At 44.0% G+C, this 18,250-nt stretch overlaps 1 protein-coding gene across 1 annotated transcript; it reads right to left on the reverse strand.

Annotated features, from left to right (window-relative positions):
- Nucleotides 1-5,052: 5,052 nt before the first annotated feature.
- C1GALT1C1 (C1GALT1 specific chaperone 1) lies at nucleotides 5,053-9,980 on the reverse strand. The gene is made up of 2 exons (XM_088478206.1): nucleotides 9,813-9,980; nucleotides 5,053-6,296 (listed from the first exon to the last, which is right to left on the reverse strand). The coding sequence occupies exon 2, from the start codon at nucleotides 6,289-6,291 to the stop codon at nucleotides 5,338-5,340; it is 954 nt and encodes a 317-aa protein (XP_088334332.1). The 5' UTR covers nucleotides 6,292-6,296; nucleotides 9,813-9,980; the 3' UTR covers nucleotides 5,053-5,337.
- Nucleotides 9,981-18,250: the final 8,270 nt, after the last annotated feature.

Raw genomic sequence — 18,250 nt, forward strand, 5'->3', positions numbered from 1 at the left:
GTTAAAGAAAAAAAATAATTTTGGGGTAAAAAAAATATGGGGGAACGTTTTTAAATTAAGAAATTATGTCATAGGGTTCCCCAGTATGCGGCATGTGTGTAAAAGAATGCAGGTGGTAGCGTCAGGTGCATTTTTGAAGAATTTTCAAAATGCACTTTAGGGACTTAAAAATATGCTTACCCCCATTTTCATGTAACCCAAATTTGATAGGAATAGTTATTTTTCAAAAAAAATTTAAATCTAAGTGTAATTCTTCACCACTTCACCTGCCGTGGCTATTACAGACCCGACTTCCTTCAGCAGGCAAAAATTGGGGTACCCATAGTGATCCCCCATGTTTGGACATCTTTAGGGGGGGGGGGGGGTCCCAGGCACATTTTTCGGAAAAAAACATTTTTTTTGGAGATCCAATTTCGACGGGTCCTGTTTTTGCGCCTTTTAAATTGAATACGGGGGTAAAGCGGGCACACGCCCGATACTTTATCCCCAGGAAAGCTCCGATGTGGAGCGAATAGTCCTGCACGGACTTTTCACTCCCAAATTGAATACGGCTCATAGAATTCAGTTACCAGACAGTGCAGTAAATGTATCTCTCTTTGATCAAGCAAAACTTTAAAGTGTCCTTGACAAGTTATGTGGATAATTGCAGAGAACCCTTCATTTTTAATGTTAAAGCAACAAGACAGCCAGGTAAGAAACAAAAAAAGTCATTCTTAATATAAAATAGTTTTTACTTCATACAGAAATTCAGTAATTTAAAGTTTCCAGATGATAGAAAAGTTAAAAAATATTTAATTTTTACAATAAATGCTGAATTTCCCAACACCAGTCCAAAAATGTATATAAATACTCCATTGAGCCCCCCTCCCACCATTTTTACTTCGCTATTTTTACCCATGAAACCAATATTCTAACATCAAATAACCAGAGCATGATATCAGTTACTAGACATTTGGGTTGACAATATAACATTTCCAACTATAGATTAGTAATGTCTAAACTATATATATTTCCCCAATATCAGAGTTTGCTTGATTTTAAAATGGACTTGTCAACCAGTTTTGAGAAATCTACACAGCCTGAGAAAAAGTGTAATCATAAAACATCAGCATTAAAACGGCTTCACTTTTTTTTTTTTTATTAGCTGTTGGTGTCGGCAGACGTTAAAACAGATGTCATGTGATCATTTATAGCCAATGTACTGAAAGCTGGCAGATTAAGATCACAGAACTCTCAGGAGCACAGTGGGCATGCTCCTGCCAATACATGGGAACGTCAACATTCGGAACTGCCCAGATGACTAGCTTCTCCCCTTGGCATGTGAGAAAATGAATATAAAGCTACTCAGCTGTAAGACAGAGGGGGCGATTCAATTGTTTTTGAAGCCGTGATAATTAATGAGCGCCCAGTTTTGCTATTCAATTGTTCTGGGCACACATTAATTATAGCCCTCTTAGTGTTCACTCTAGCTCCGGCGGCAGGCAGGGCGCCGGAGCTAGAGAGGGCAACTTTGTGCACGTGTCCGAAAAGAGCGCGTGGCCATAAGTGTCTAGAAGACACGTCCCCTTTTTCGTCATACTTGGCGTGCCCGGCCCTTACAAACACGCTGGGCAGCCCCCAAGTGCTGCAGACAGGGAGAATAGATGCCTGGCGCATGCACCCGACATCTATTCTCCGGCGGTGACCGGGTCACCGCACATTTCTCCACCCGCGGGACACTGCGTCCCGTGGGTGAAGACGGCACCCGCAGGCTGTGAGGGCAGGGCGCTTTTTGCCCTCCTTCTGGAGGGCAGGATGCTTTTTGCCCTCCAGATGGAGGGCAGGGCGCCGCACCCCGCTAAAACAGCCTAGCAGGAATGCTACCCTCTTGGCCCCCTATGAGACCAGGTTTAGCCATGTAAAACAGCTAGACCCATCGAAAATTCTGGTTGGGGGGGGAGCTAACTGCTGTTAGCGCGCCCTAACCAGGGGGTTTCTCACACATTTCTGCTCACACCCTCTTGAGTATGTGCAGAATTGCAGGCGCCAGCAGCTATAGCACCCTGACAGAGCAACAATTGAATTGCTCTGTCGGGCGTCTTAAAACAAAAAAAAAACACCGGCAAAACATTTGAATCACCATTCTTAAATTTAAATGAATAACTTACACTGCATACTCAAGTCTGTTTAATGTATGGTTTGTATATCTCCTCATAGGAGTAACTGGGAGTGCATCAAGTGAACAATCTACTTGCTCTAATGTCAGCAGATCCACAATACATACAGCCTTGTGTAAAAAAGGTCAGATATGAGAGCACTATTTATGGAACAGAAGAACTACAGCTCTCCTGTCCTATGTACATCATTATTTCTAGTAATGGCCATGTCTAATAATAATAATAATAGAGCAAATATGGACACTCCTACTACTGTGTAAAGCAGAGATAGTATGTACTCTGCACAGAAACATTTCCATAATAGTAAACAAATGCACTTTAGGTGTCAGAATATGTTCTTTCCATGATATCATCTAGTCACTTGTATTAAAGTCTTCCCATGTTACCAGTAGTGGAGGTTGTATTGTACAGTGAGCCTATAATGGTTTACTGATTGTTTTTTAAAGTGGTTATAGGCTCACGTTAGACAATATCTTGTCCTGCAATCCTAGATCCTACAATGTAACACTGGCCAACCAAATGTGTAATATAGATATTTCCTCCCCATACTAGTTGTAAAATATAGATGGCCTTCCTATAAATTTATTATGTGCGGTTTAAAGGCAGTATATAATACTACTGTGTATTTACCAACTACCTTACACCTCACCACTCTGTTTATAGGGGATGCAGTCAATATCCTGACCATGGGGATTCCAACGGCCAGAATCCCAGTGCCAGCATCCCGAAGGTTAGGTTTAGGCACCAGAGAATTAGGATACTGACCGCCCGGATCCTGTACCCATCCTGTTTATAGCTTACATAATACAGTCCAAGCCACAGATCGAGGGGGAATTAATTAAATGTAAAATTGAACCCATTTACTGGTATGGGCAAGTATGACACAGATAAAAGCTACAGATGTGTCCTTGCTCATCTAGCCTCAATACACCATGCAGTGCAATATGTGAGTGAGCTGCCAGGTCTTGGGCAACTCTGCTAGTGCTGGGCATCTTTTTTCTTTTAATCGCCAAACATGCGACCAAGTTGCAATGCAATGCGACTAGGACACACCAGGAGACTGTTGATTAGTTTGATATGCAACACTTGTATATCTGTGTGCAAGCAGAGTTGCCTGCATCGCATTGGGACGCATTTTCGTCAATAAAAGATGCAAAAAAGGCGCACGGTGCTAGCAGAGTCCCACGGGACCGGGCTCGCTGAGAGGGGCCATTTGGCGCGACTGCAGCAAAGACAAGTAAGGATACATCTGTATGACTATTACGTTTCATTTGTACTCAGCGGTTCAGGGAGAAAATAAATACTCCCCAATCACAAGGCACCAGATCAGTATTTAATTTCTCCCTAATCAGAACAGAGCATAGCCAGTGATGTCATCACACTATGTCACAGAGCCTTCAGCATTAGAGGGAAAGACTTCAGGTATATGGGCCTCAATCTCCCTTTATGGCTGCTGCTGGCACAGTGGCACCCATGTTTGAAAAAACAGTGGTGCTTCACACCAAAAATCACTAGACCAGGCCTGGCCATCCTGTGGCTCTCAAGCTGTTGTGAAACTACAAGTCCCAGCATACCCTCCCACTGATCAGTTGGTAAAGCATGCTGGCGCATGTTTCACAACAGCTGGAGAGCCACAGGTTAGCTAGGCCTGCACTAGACAATGTACCTACTACACTACAAAAGGTAGCAAATAATACTTTTGCAATTTTGCTGGGTTTTACACAGAAAGATTATCAAGATTGAATGTTGCCAACCTAAAAATGTCAAACAACTCAGAAGCACACTCCCACACACCCTCTGCAGTTGAGGGAACAATCTTGGGGGTTAAAAGAAAAAAAAAAAAAAGGCACAGCAGAAGAATGTGTGTGTGTGTCAAATACATACTAACTGCTTACTGCCCACATACAGTACAGCAAGGGAGTTATTTGTTTTATGTGGAGAACCATTTAAAGCAAAATGCAATAATAAATGTACACACATTGAAGCATGCAATAGTGATACCGTTCCAAAGAGCATGTGCCCACTACTTACTTGTGTTACATTTTGGACACAGTATAGACCCTCATCCCTAAACATAAGGACATGTGCAGGCCAGCTGTTCACAGTCCAATCATAGTGACAGAGGTCAGTTGAACAGGCCCTTTAATCTGGGTATTTTTCATTTGATATGACTTTGTGGCTGTTGTGATGATGGCCCATATCCTAATCAGGAACTATTACACTGCCAAGCAAGCCCCATCATAACTAGTGTGCAGAGTATTGTATGTCAAATGGGTAAAATGAATGAAGCTTTCACAACAGCACTTTTGTTATGAAGAGAAGTTTTGCCACACTGGGGTATTGTTTGGAATCATTTTACGGTACACAAGCGCCATCATCTGAGTTGTGTGCTTTATACAACATTTTATGCCGTGTACTGGTTGCAACGTTACAAATAACTGTTTAAAGCAAGTCCATAGACATTTGCGTCCTTGCAGTGCATGTTTAGAAAAGTAGTCGTTTCATTTCCTGTATTTGCCATGATTCACCTCATTCAAGTCTATACCTGTAATATAGAAATAGCCAAAGCCAGTGGGTATGAACCCATTTAATAATAACATTATGGGATGTGTGTGCCCTTTAATTGTTGAGAGAGACTGCTGGTGTAAGTTCATTTGCAAACATTTCTAGTACTAACAATGTTTGAGCTAATGAAGTTAGATCTTAGTAACATAAGAGAAACTCTGAATAAATGCAATCTGTAACACAGCACAAGATCATTTGGCAATGGAGTTTAGGTTACCCATTTAAGGCAACATACCATAATTCAAATCATTTACCCTCTCCCATAGGGAGCATGCCAGAAGAATCGTACAAAGCTTATTTACCATTGAAACAAATTAACCAAACCCCGCACTTTAAGATTTAGAAAAATAGACTTTGCGTGCAAAAATCACTACAATGTAAAACTTCTTACAGTTTGTAGTAAGACATAGGATGCAGTCTTAACACTGTTGCAAGAGACTAATACAGCTACACTGTACACAAAAATTGTAAAGTTAAACAGAAGCATGGATCAAGTTCTATCTCCTGTCTATATCTAACAATCATTTCTTCCAGGCCCGACATCCGTACTATTGAAATATTAAAAACTTTATAATGTTTTCAAAGTTTAAGTGTAACTTAAAACAAAGACAGGCCCTTAATCATTATCGGAGTCCGGTGGTGGTAAAAAGACCAGAGCATCATTAAAGCTGTGTCCGTAAGCTCTTAGCCTGTAAACGCCATACATCATAACTTGCATGTAGTTGGGCGAAAGGTCACTGAAAGTGATTGCCATGTCGGAGCAGCAACCTTCAACTACTTTTTGGGGATCATTTGCCATTGCTTCCTTAATCAGGGAACCCACAGATTTGGTGTTGAAGACATTCTTTCCTTCACCGTCTTCTGCATTTTCTGCAAACACTCCTTTGTACTTTAGGCACATTGCTAACTGCTTATCGTCAGACACCTTCCATATGAGGCCACCTTTCTCCGGACACTTCTCTGGATCATTCATTACCTGGATAAGCTGGTTTACAGTGCCAACACTTAACACTATGCCACCTGCTAAGTCAACATAGTCTAAGTTTCCATCCTTTACAACATGGCCAAGGTAGAAAGGGTCCAAAGGGTTTTTCGCCAACAGAAAATACTTCAGGTTCTCAACAATGGCAAATGTGGAGGGCTGACAGATGAAGAACCAGTTATACTCATCCTTGTGTTTATCATATGCCATTTGGATAGCTTTCCTCATCATTAGCCACATGTCATTGCTGTTAACAACAATTGAATCAAACACTTTAACATGTTCAGAGCTATAGAAGTCTGCCTTGTCACAGTGTTTGCTCCAGGTAGTCCTGACAGCAGCCCACAGGCTCAAATCTTTTGGCCTGACAAGGATAAGACAGTACACCCTTATGCTTTGACTTAGCTCCCTCCGTTCTGCTATCGACAGTTTCAAAACATCCTCTTTATTAGGAGCTTGGATGTGATGATGTTCATGGGGGGTTGCAGGTTCAGGACTCAACTTAATGTGTCCTAAAAGAGTAACGACTATGCAAAAAGCACCACCTATCAACATGCCTCGCATAAACGATCCTCCTTCTGAAATCATCTTTCCTACAATTGAAAATGAGAGTCCATTATTAATAAAGTGTCTGATAAATTGTAAAAGAAATATATAATTAATTATTAAAAAACAAAAAAAATCTGAAAGATTTCAAATCAGATGGTAATTTCCTGTAGGTTACATACATTATATATACCAGTGGGACTCTGTGTGCCCTCCTCAACCATTATTACAGCAGCACTATCCTTAGAGCACTCCGAGGATACGTCAGACAGAAAGCCATGCTCAGGAAAGAAGATGGCTCATATCAACTCACTTCCTGTCTGAGCATCATTGGAGCAGACCAACAACAGGGCAGCCTGTGAAAAAGTAAGTTGGGGTGGGGGCTGGGGTACGCACAAGATATGAAGGGGCAACAGGACATTGTTAAAAAGTAGTACTAAGTACATAGTAATGTATACTTATTTTTAAAAGTCTTGTTTGTAGTTAATTCATGGACTGGTAATTTAATTTGGCTGTGGCCCACTTCTACTTGTTAGTACATGTCAGTGGCTCTTTAAAAACTTATGACATTTACCACTGTTCTACATGGTCATATCAGTTTGGCCAGCTGAAGGCAAAGTCGTTAATTAACTGATAAAATAGTGATTACCAAAAAAAAAAAAAAAAAAATACATATGAATGCTTTCTGAACAAAAGGAAATTATGGGGACATAAAAAGGAGGCTGCAAGCAGGTTACTACGTTGACACATCCACTGCCTCAAACAACGCTTAATTTACTTTAGCTGCACCCTTCAGTTATACTAAGTGTACACCATAACCATGTAAAACTCTGAGTCCACACCTCACTGCACTATGTACTCCAGAGAATTGCATTAACCCTTTCAGTGCAATCAATGGATTTGCAGCTATTTGCACAACTGTCAATCTCCTCCCAACACTTTTTTCCCCTTTCCACTTTTATAGTAGACACACCCCATTCTCCAAAAGTGCTGGAGAAGGGGACACATACATACATACATACATACATACATACATACATACAAGGCAGGCAGGCAAGGTAAAGGCACTCATAAAAATAGAGTATGGAGACAGCTTGAGAATGGCTCAGAGCAGACAGCGAGATAGTTGAGATTGTGAGTAATATAGATTGAAATAGGCAATAATAAAGAGGTGCAGTTCCAAGAGCGGTTAAATGTTTGAAGGCTTATAGGAAGAGCCTTGTAAGAGGTTTTATTAAAGTAAATGGGGACAAGTCTCCTAGGTGGGAGCAATAAGTGGTTACCAGAAAGGCAATACACAGGCTAGCAATAGATCTAATGACGGAGTGTATTCAGGAATGAGGGCATCTTTTTCTCCCCTTTGTTACCTATATCAAGTGTACTTCCAATAGACAACCAACGCCCCTCAGGTTAAAAATAACTGCAGCCTCCAGCAGCGGAAGGGACAAACACAGCAAAAAGAAGATAAACCTGTTCCACAGAATAAGTGTTTTATTTTTCCAACTTGGTATACAGACCTACATATAACTGTATATAAAAGATTTTGTGGTGGGAAAGGAAACAAACATTTTCTACTTCAAGAGAAATGCTGTCTTTTGCAACCATTAACCCCACACATAATATCATATACCGCTGTTATTTCTGATACAATATACCACCATTTTAAATGTGGTTTGTTATTTTGAAAAATGTATTAGGTAAATTCCTGAGAGGAGCACAAAATACACATAAGAGTCTGGTTGTCAGGAGCAATAGACAAACAACTTATAGTACAACATATGTTGCCTTGTATCTAATAGTTAGGATATTGCGTTACTGAAAATGAGCACATACTTTAGCGAGGCTAATCTTTGTTTTAGATGGTGACCAAAGCATAAATGTACACTTTAAAGGACCCTAAATGACAAAGGTCCCAAAACAAATTAGTGTGGTATAACTGGCAAACAGGGGACCCCAATTATGAGTTTCTATCCACTTGTGCTGCATGTAAGAAAGTGGGGTCTATGCATTAATAAGCGCGGTCCTGCAGGTTACAGCCCCGGCTTTTTGGAAGAGTCTCACATTTGTAAAAGACTCCTCTGGGAAATCTGACACTGTACATGCACAGTGTCAGATCTGTAACCGGACGCAGGCTGTGATGCTTTGCTGTTCAGAGTTCTGCACATAGTTAGCCTTTTATAGGAGATTTCTGTGAGGTCTCCTGTATTAGTACAGTGCAGTGATACATAGAATTATGCAAAAACTACAGTTTCTGCATAAGTTTATGAAAAACCGGCTTCATAAATAGGCCCCAGCCTATCTGGTATGCAAGATTATCAAGTAGGACAACATCATCCTTGTTAGCAAAAAAAAAAAAAAAAAAAAAAAGAAGAAGGCTATGGTTTAAAAGATCAACTGTTGAGCTGGGCAGGAGATATTACACACACACTACGATTGTCACAATGAGAATTCTACACAGATCAACCCAAATACAAAAAGTAGTGATATAATAATAATAATATAGTAGGGTATGCAAAACAGGTTGGGTATGGGATGCCAGCACTCAGGGTCCCAGCGGTCAGAATCCAAACGCCGGTATCCAGACAGGGTTAGGATACAGATACCTGTTGGTCAGTATCCTAACACAGCCTAAACCTAACCCTCCCCCTAGTGCAGTGGTTTCCAAACTGTGCGCCGTGGCACCCTAGATTTCCTCTGGACACTTGCAGGTGTGCCTCAGGTTGGTGGTCCAGCACCAAATCAGATTTTTTGTAGTCAATGTAGTGTAAATATGTGGACAAACAGAAGCTCCACCATCACATAACTGACCCTAAGGATGACAGGTAAGCACAATTTACTTCACTACATTTTCTTCTGAATTCCACTATGAAACATTTTTGGCTTAGGGGTGCCGTGAAAACAGTGCTGATACACTAGGGCGCCGTGATTGAAAAAAAGTTTGGGAACCACTGCCCTAATGCCTAACCCACCCCCCAATCCCACTACTTACCATCAGGATGCCAGTGCCAGGATTCTAACAGGTGTCAGGATTCTGGCGCTGGCATTCTAAGCGCTGGAATTCTAAACGCCAGCATCCCGCACACCAGGATTATGACCGCATCCCTGCAAAACAGCCCCTTTCCATAAACCTTAACCCAGAAACTATATAGGAGATCAGACACATTGTTCACAAGTCTATTCTAGATAGACTGACTGGTGGATTTTTTTTTTTTTTTAATTAAAACTGAAAATTTAACACACAAAGTGCAAAAAAAGAAAGAGGTAAAGTATTCATTCAGCAGCAGGATCACCAGTCACCCAAAAGCTGTTGGATACACATTGCAAGAGCGGTAGTGGATAGATCCCCTGGTAGCAGGCACAGGGGCACTGAGCACAATTAGAAGTGAATGGCACTCACATAGAATAATTAGTGCACCAGGCAGGCTCCCAGTGCTTGTGACGTAGCCTGATGTAACTAACCCCTAACTAAGATATTTAATACTCTATTTAAAAAACAATCGGTAGAGGAACGATCCTAAAGCCACATTATAACTCCGACCCCCCCCCCCCAGCCTGCTGCTCACCGTCCTCCTGCTCCCGCAGCCGAGACTGTTTGGAGATCAGCTGCCAGATCCAACGTCCCCTGTCTCTACGGTCTGGAGCTGCCGGATTTTGTACTTCCGCCTTTTCACGCAGGTGATATTTGGTCACGTGTCCTGTAGTGACGTGTCTCTGTGCTGCCTAACCCGCAAGTTGTGGGCGCCATGTTTGGTCCTGGCACATGCATTTGTTTGTTTCTTGTATTATCGCTGCATGAGTCCGTTACACTCTTTCTTTCTCTCCTTTTGGGGCCCATATATCATTAACTATTTGCGACATATTCTCCGAAAAACGTTTTCGGGGGATATCCGCAAATATTTAGTATCCCTGCAATGTAGTATAGAAATGTGGTACCCGGTTACCCCTAATGCTAGAAAGGGTCACCTCACAGTTTTTTTTTTTTTATAATTATAAAATTGTAGGGCCCTGTGGATGTGCTGCAGGCCTGGTATTTTTTTTTTTTTTTTAATATATACATATTGGGCAGTTAGGTTGGTCCCCATTAAATCCTGTGGCAGCAGGTAAATTAACTCTGACTGTCATCCTGACTGTTGCTGAGCCTGTGCTGACGGCAGAATACCCCTGTTCCCACCAGCAACACCCTTCAGCCTGGGAAAATCCCCTTTGTTCATTGGAGGTCAGGGATGTAGGGCAGAAGAGTTTGGGGCTGTCATCCCTGGGGGCCGAGATCCAGTGAAAAGCAGAGGCGGACTCTGTGGCTGCTGGTCATATAAAAAAAAAGGCCAGCAGCTGAAGAGAGGGGTCTTCACACATGGGAATAAAGCAGTGCAGCAAGGCTGCTATGTAGCTGTGACTAGAGCATACTGGCCCACCCTCCCAATTCGGCCAGGAGCCTCCCGAAAATAGAGTGCCGCTCCCGGCCCCCCGGATAGACAGACGAGCCTCCCAGCCCCCGGCGACCCACCCCCCTCGGTTCCATGATAAACTCCGGCAGCAGAGGGACCAGTGGCAGTTACTCAATTCTCACTGAATTGCGTCATCGTGGCCCCACCCCCTGCTAAACATTGTCGTTAACCCCCTTTTGCCACGAACCCCCCACCCCTATTGTGAAAGACCGACAGCTCTCTCCCGGAAAGAGGGAGCTAAAAGTCGGTAAGTATGGACTAGTCATGTGTTACCTCTCAGGGCAAGCGGTGGGGGTGTCCCATCTAGTGAATGTGTGCATCCGGAGCAGAACTCGCAGGAAGTCATTGGCTGTGGCAGAGGTCGGAGTGCTACTGCAGTGAAAGCATCCCGGTGCGAACAGCCGACGCAAAGACCCTGCGACAATGGTGTAACTAGGGTATTTGGTGCTCAAGACAAGATGAATAATGGAGCCCACACCTATGTGTGCGCGCCGTAGGCGTGTGCTCCGAAATATGGGCATTGTCAAATGCCACACACCCTTTTCTCGTCACTCTTGGAACATCCCTTTCCATTCCATATGCACCTTAATGCCCCAAGTAGTAGTGCCCCTCTTGCAATGCCCACTGTAGTAGTGCCCCTTATGCAATGTCCCCAGTAGCATTTATCCCATGTAGTAGTGCCCTTTATACAGTGCTCCCAGTAGTGCCCTTATACAGTGCCCCTATACAGTGCCCCCAGTAGTGCACCCTTATACAGAGCCCCCTATGCAGTGCCCCCTGTAGTGGTCCCCCTTATGCAGGCCCCCAGTAGTGCCCTTTATACAGTGCCCCCAGTAGTGCTCCTCCCTATTCAGTTCCCCCGGCCAGTAGTGCATAACACACACACATACATACACAAAACACTGACTTACCTGAGTCCCCGCTCCTGCAGTCATGGCGTCTCTTCCATCGCCCACTGCAGGAGCTGGAAGGCGGAGCTCATGACTGAGCTCCAGCCCAGCTCTGGCTGGTGGTGAAGCAGCAAATGAGAGTCTGACTCTCATTGGCTGCTGAAACACACACATCGCTGCAGGGTAGTACTACCCAGCGCTGGTGGCTGTGTGTGTTTGTTAGTGTAGTGTGTACCGCACTACACTGACTAACTAGGGCAGACCTCTACAATGGCCAGTGCCCCATGATTCCTACTGCTAGAACAACGGTTAACATACCTTTAACTACAATATTAAACAAGATGGCTGCTGCCTTAGACACGCACTTATTTACTTTAGAGGGAGAGGGAAGGCCTTATCCTGTCTAGGCTTGAGGCCATTCGACAAATACGGTCTTTGGCAACTCACAACTATACTAATACTGAATATCATCTTAAACATTTCTATACACTCTTAATTGCAATAAAAGTAATAGTGAAATACATAAGCATGCAAATATTCGTGAATTGCTGAAGAGACATGTACATCCACATATCTCTGTGTTATCATGGCTAAACAGGGTAATCCGGAAATGCTGTAACAGTTGCTGAAAACTCAGGTGCAGGCTGGAGTAGGTAATTGTGAATCTACAGGTTCAGGAAGGAATCGGTAGGTTTGGGAACTTCAGGTTCAGGGAGGAGTGGGTAGGTAGAAGGAACAGGACTTGATCCACAGCAGGAAGCAAGGCAGGGTAGCATGGTGCAGGTTTGCAGGGAACCAGGGACCAAAAAGGCGCTAGGGCAAGCACCGGAGCACAAGACTAAGGTCAGGAGCGCAGGAACTCTCTCATAGCAGACGCTGTGAAACACGTTGCACTGGCCACTACAGGGAGCTCTAAACCCACTTAAGTACCCAGCAGCAGAGCGTGAGTGGCTGGAGAGATCACCTGACGCATCAGGATAGGCCCACTATGTCACATGACCTGAGGCAAGACGGCCGCTCCCATGTACCTGTGATGCCAAGACTGCGCTAGACTTACCCTTGCCAGGATGGCCCAAAGCTGGCAGAGCCCCGCACACACCCAATGCCAGTCTCCACACGCCAGTTCCCTCCCTGGAAGGACCGCACCACAGCGCCCCCAACGGTAAGGACCACAACCTCCACGCCACAAAACCCTGGTCGTAACACTACAACACCGTGGAGAACCCTGCACTTGTGTTATTATGCATCTTTCAGGTTACTTCTAAACACAAGAGTAATCTAATATATATACATATATTATATATATATATATATATATATATATATATATATATATATATATATAAATTAATCCACAGACTTCAGGAAGTGCAAATGACTTTCAATTTAAGAGCCATTATAAATTCCTCATTATCACCATAACTATCAATATAAAATACTTACACTCACACATAAAGCTTTTAACCAAACCACACCAACATACATCTCATCACTTATCTCAAAACATCTTCCAACCCAACATCTCCACTCTGCAGAAGATCTGAGTCTCTCATTCCCACGCATTACTTGTTCCCATGCACGGTTACAGGATTTTTGGGGGGCTGCACCCACCCTGTGGAATGCCCTCCCATGCACAATAAGACTCTCCACTAGTTTCCAAACATTCAAGCATTCTCTGAAAACTCACCTCTTCAGACAAGCTTATCAAATTCCAGGACCGCCCACATAACCTTTTATAGCTTCCCTATCTAACTCCCTTCTTATAGTAAACACCTATCATATCTTCTCTTTCTTCAATTTAACATCCTCCTAACCCTAGGCCAAGTTTCCAGTGTGTTTAAGTATAGCCTCGACTTTTCCATGATCCATTGAAAATCCCTGGGACGCGATGGTATACCCCAGAAAAGAATCCTGAGTGATGTCAAATTCACATTTTTCCAACTTGGAACAGTTGGTTCTCCCGCAATATTTGGAGCACCTGACATACCTGGTGATGATGTTGATCCAGTGAATGAGAGTAAAAAAAAAAAAATGAGGATGTCGTCCAGATATACGACCACGAACACCCCAAAAACTCCAGAAGAAAGTCATTTATCAGGACCTGAAAAACATTTGGGGCATTGGATAAGTCAAACGGCATGACTAGATACTCGTAGTGTCCGGAGTGAGTACTGAAGGCCGTTTTCCACTCATATCCACTCTTGATTCGAATCAGGTTGTATGCCCCTCGGAGGTCAATCTTGGAGAAGACATTAGCCTGACACAGTTGATTAAACAGTACCGGAATGAGAGGTAACGCATATGAATTTTTTACTGTAATGTTGTTGATTCCTCTGTAGTTAATACAGGGATAAAGAGATCCATCCTTCTTACCCACGAAGAAAAAAAAAAACACAGCTCCCAATGGTAATTTTGAGGATTGGATGAATCCTTTAGCCAAGGCATCCTCAATGTACTGTATCATAGCTTTGTCCTCCGGTATAGAACGAGAATACAACCGGCCTTTGGGTAATTTGGCGTCTGGAATCAAATAGATCTTACGATTGTGCCATCAATGTGGAGGAAGAACAGCCTCAAATTTTTTGGAGAAAATAGTGTAATCCTGGTACTGAAGTGGAATGGCTAGAGATGTCTCAGCAACCGTAGCAAGTACGGACCGAACAGGCATGGTCAAACAACGACAGGTCTGACTCCATATGATTATCTCACCAGATTGCCATTCAATCACGGGATTATATTCCCTAAACCATGGAAAACCAAGAACGACTGGAGCCAAGGGACAATGAAGGAGATAAAAAGAAAGTCTCAGAGTGTAAGGAACCCACCGATAAACGGAGAGGTGTCTTAAACTTCGCATGACCTGATGAAATCAAACCTCCGTCTAGACCACAAATACGAATTTCTTGTTCCAAGGGGACAGCTGGTACTCCGAGTGCGAAAGAAAAGAAATCCATAAAATTGCTTGCTGCCCCGCTATCCAGGAAGGCTGACATAGACAAAGTGGAATTAGCGAGCTGGATGACAAAAATAGAAATTTTGGAGGAAATGGACGCCAGGCCTAAGTGTAAATCCTCCCGAACACAAAGGCCTTGTCTTTTACTGGTCTGAGCGGACAGTTATTCACCGTGTGCCCCTTGTCAGCGCAGTACATACAGAGGCCAAGAGACAGTCTTCTGCATCTCTCTACTGACGATAGGCGAGAGGCGCCAATCTGCATAGGTTCTTCTGTGACAGAGGATGGAACCCAAGCAGGAGAATGAGGCGATCTGATGGGAAGATCTTGTTCACGTTTGCGTTCCCAGTACCACCAGTCAATCCTAATGGCTTGTTGCATGAGGTCATCCAAGGACTCAGAAGATGAATGTTGGACAAGGATGTTCTTGATGACCTCAGAAAGACCAAGACAATATTGGCTACATAAAGCCGGGTCGTTCCAACCGGAGTCAATTGCCCATCTGTGGAACTCCAATGTGTAATCCTCTGTTGCCTTCTGGCCCTGTTTGAGAGCACATAAATTTGGACTCGGCCAAAGCAGCACGGTCTGGGTAGTCATACAATAGGCCCAAGGCCGTAGAGAAATCCTCCACTGACTGTAATGCCGTGTGAGTAGAAGGCAGTCCGAAGGCCCAAGTCTGTGGGTCCCCCTGAAGGAGAGAGATTACCAGTCCAAATTTTTGCAACGGTGTCCCTGAAGAGGCTGGACGAAGTCAGAAATAGAGCTTGTAACTTTCACGAAAGTTTAAAAACTGTCGGCGATCCCCAGAAAACAGATCTAGAACCTAAGATGAATTTACCAGATGAGGAGCACAGGAGAACGGTTCTCTTTAACTCGTATAGTGAGTTCCTGGACTTTCTGGGTAAGAGTTTGGATCTGGGCTGCAAGCATCTGAGCAAGATTCTGTCCCTGCTCCATGACAGCAGAAGTTATAAGTCCGACACGACTCTTTCTGTATCTATATCCTATTGTACCAACTATGTTAAGAATTCCAATGCCTATTCCATGTGAGACCACAAGAAGCCAGCTAGCGAGATCTTCCACCAGTAACAACCGCCCATTGTACCCTTATAACTAGGATACGTTCACCGGTACTTAGGTGGCCGCCTGTACTTATGCTCGAGGTAGTAGCGGCTCACATGGAGATACGAGGGATTTCAATAGGTAAAAATGTACAGTTAGGACTGACACAGTGCAGATAGTGCAGCAATAGTCGTTAGAGTACTGTTTGGATTTTCATTGACTTGGGAGCCGATGTTGCGGCTATAGCCATGAGAGTACAGTTTGGTTTTGAAGAACAGATGGCAGTACGGGGGCTGCTTGGTGCAGTTGGAAGCCGTATGGAGATAGCTGAGCAGATGGCAGCACAGGGGCTGCTTGATGCGGCTAGGACACTGAATGAGGATAGCTGAACAGAAGGCAGCCCGGAGGCTGCTAGGTGCGGGTAGGAAGCCGAATAGGTGTTCATATCAACAGGAGAACAGGAACAACCTGACTATGCAGCCAGGCCGAGGGAACTCACAGACACTCTATAGTCGGCAAAGCTGCAATTGTCCAGTGAGTATAAATAGGCTGAAGTCCCAATCAGGTTTGCACTTGTGGAATACACATCACTTCCTGAGCTGTGCCGATCACCTAACAACGGGGCGAACTGGAGTAACCCTGTCCTGCCTGGGCATACTGTCAGAAAGTGTCAAGTACTGACCGTGACTTGTAACACATCTATTTTCTAAAAAGCTTATCTTGGGGCCCTTCTTTTTCTTTGTCTGTGCTGATCAGTGAAGATTCAAAAGAAATTTAATTATCACTGGACACAATTCATGGGAACATGAATTATGCAAATTTGATCATAAATGCACATAAGTCATACTGTAATCATTAATGTGTTGTGATGTTTGTAGGAAATATTTAATTGAGACTATTTGCTTCACTTATTAAGTAGTGATGAGCTGCTTTACGTACACTCTAATGTCAAAAAGTGTTTACTTTAAATCAGGTGTGGGGAACTTTTCTTCTGCCGAGGGCCATTCTGATATATATATAACATTATTCGCAGGCCCGGTGCAGGCCATGCTCCCTGGGGTGCCCTGGAGAGGGGGACCCTTTATGGGGCGGTCCACAACTCCCCAGGGATCCACGGCTTGGGCTGACTAGCCACCAGGGGTGATGCTAGGGGTGACCCTACACATTGTTTTCCCCCTGTATTTCCTGAACCAGGACCGGCTCAGAACCTAGTGCTGGTTGCTCTTAATACAGGGGACCCCTACGTCATTTGTCCCCTGTATTTAACACAACCAGTACTTGATCGGGGATGGTTGTTCCTTTTGGGGTGGGGGGGGCGGCATGCTTCTTTTTTCTTTAAATATACTTTTATTCATGTGTAGGGGTCTTAAGAAGCAGTTCAGGGCTGGGGCTATCAGCGCCAGTGAACCTGTCTACCACTGCTGAACCTGTGACCTGCCACTGCTCCCACACTGCTGCCCCTGTGCACTGCCCCACTGCCCTGCATGCCTGCAGCCTGCCCCCTCAGCAGTCTATCCCTGTGCACCTCTGAAACATCTCCTGTGTGCTGTCCCCTCCACCACCAGCGCTAGTGTACCATTTGGTTGCCCTTCTCCCCTGCAGGTGGCCAGGTTTGCTACTCCCATCCCTGATGGTTAATAAATTATAAAAACGAAATGAAATTCCATAGACAAAAAACCTTATGGTTTCACATGTCCCATTAAGGCTTCTTAGACATGATCTGAAATTACACAAAACCTACTGAATTTGTGCCACTCAAACTTAAAAAAACAATGAAATTCTGATCATTAAGGCTGACGCCTTAATGGACGTGTTCCTTGCGCAATACAGATATGGTATGCCATCACACCCTGTGGTTAACGCAGATTCAGCACTCACAGAGTGAGATTGCTGTCACTCACAAAATGGTGGAGCTGCTAATTCACAGACTTGTGTGCTCATTGGAATACACAGTGGAAGAACACAGGTATTTTATAACAAACTTCATAATCATATCATAAGGTTATAGTGTAGCAGGCTAACAGCAGTGTTCAGAATATAAATCTATACACAGTTATCCTGCTCGGCTCTGCTCAGTGCTCACCAGTGCCACCCTTACACACAGACAGCACAGCAGTGCTCAGTGCTGCTGGCCTCAGCGTCCGTATGGACTGGGTCCTCTCGGGGCGGCTCCTCTTAATGCAGAGGGAGAGACAGGCGCTCTCATTCCCGCCAGGAGACCTGTGTCAGGTTTGGATTATTTTTTGAACCCGGGGTGGATGCAGGAGAAGAAACTGGAACAGGTTTGCAGTATTGAAATGCAGCAGGGTTACTAGGACTATTATCATTTATGAAATGGTGATGGATATATAAACTGGCAGAAATAAACAAGCCCAAGTGATATGTGGCTGAAAACAAATGTCTGGCAGGAAAACAAAGTCCAATTAGTGAGGCTGGAAACAGGTGTCAGGCAGAGAAAACAAAGTCCAATGTAGGTGTGACTGAGGAACAGAGGGCCTGATTCAGAGCCGCTCGTATGCGGCCGCTCGTTTGCTCCGAGCGATGTTCGCACATCTGCGCATGTGTATGGGTTTTAGTACGCATGCGCGAACCAGTCAGTGCGGTCGAAAATCATGTGCTCGCAAAATAGCGAATGCCTGCTAATTTGA

This window comes from Taudactylus pleione, unplaced genomic scaffold (genome assembly GCF_031769625.1).
Source record: "Taudactylus pleione unplaced genomic scaffold, aTauple2 ptg000211l, whole genome shotgun sequence".
In the NCBI taxonomy this organism is placed as follows: Eukaryota; Metazoa; Chordata; class Amphibia; order Anura; family Myobatrachidae; genus Taudactylus; species Taudactylus pleione.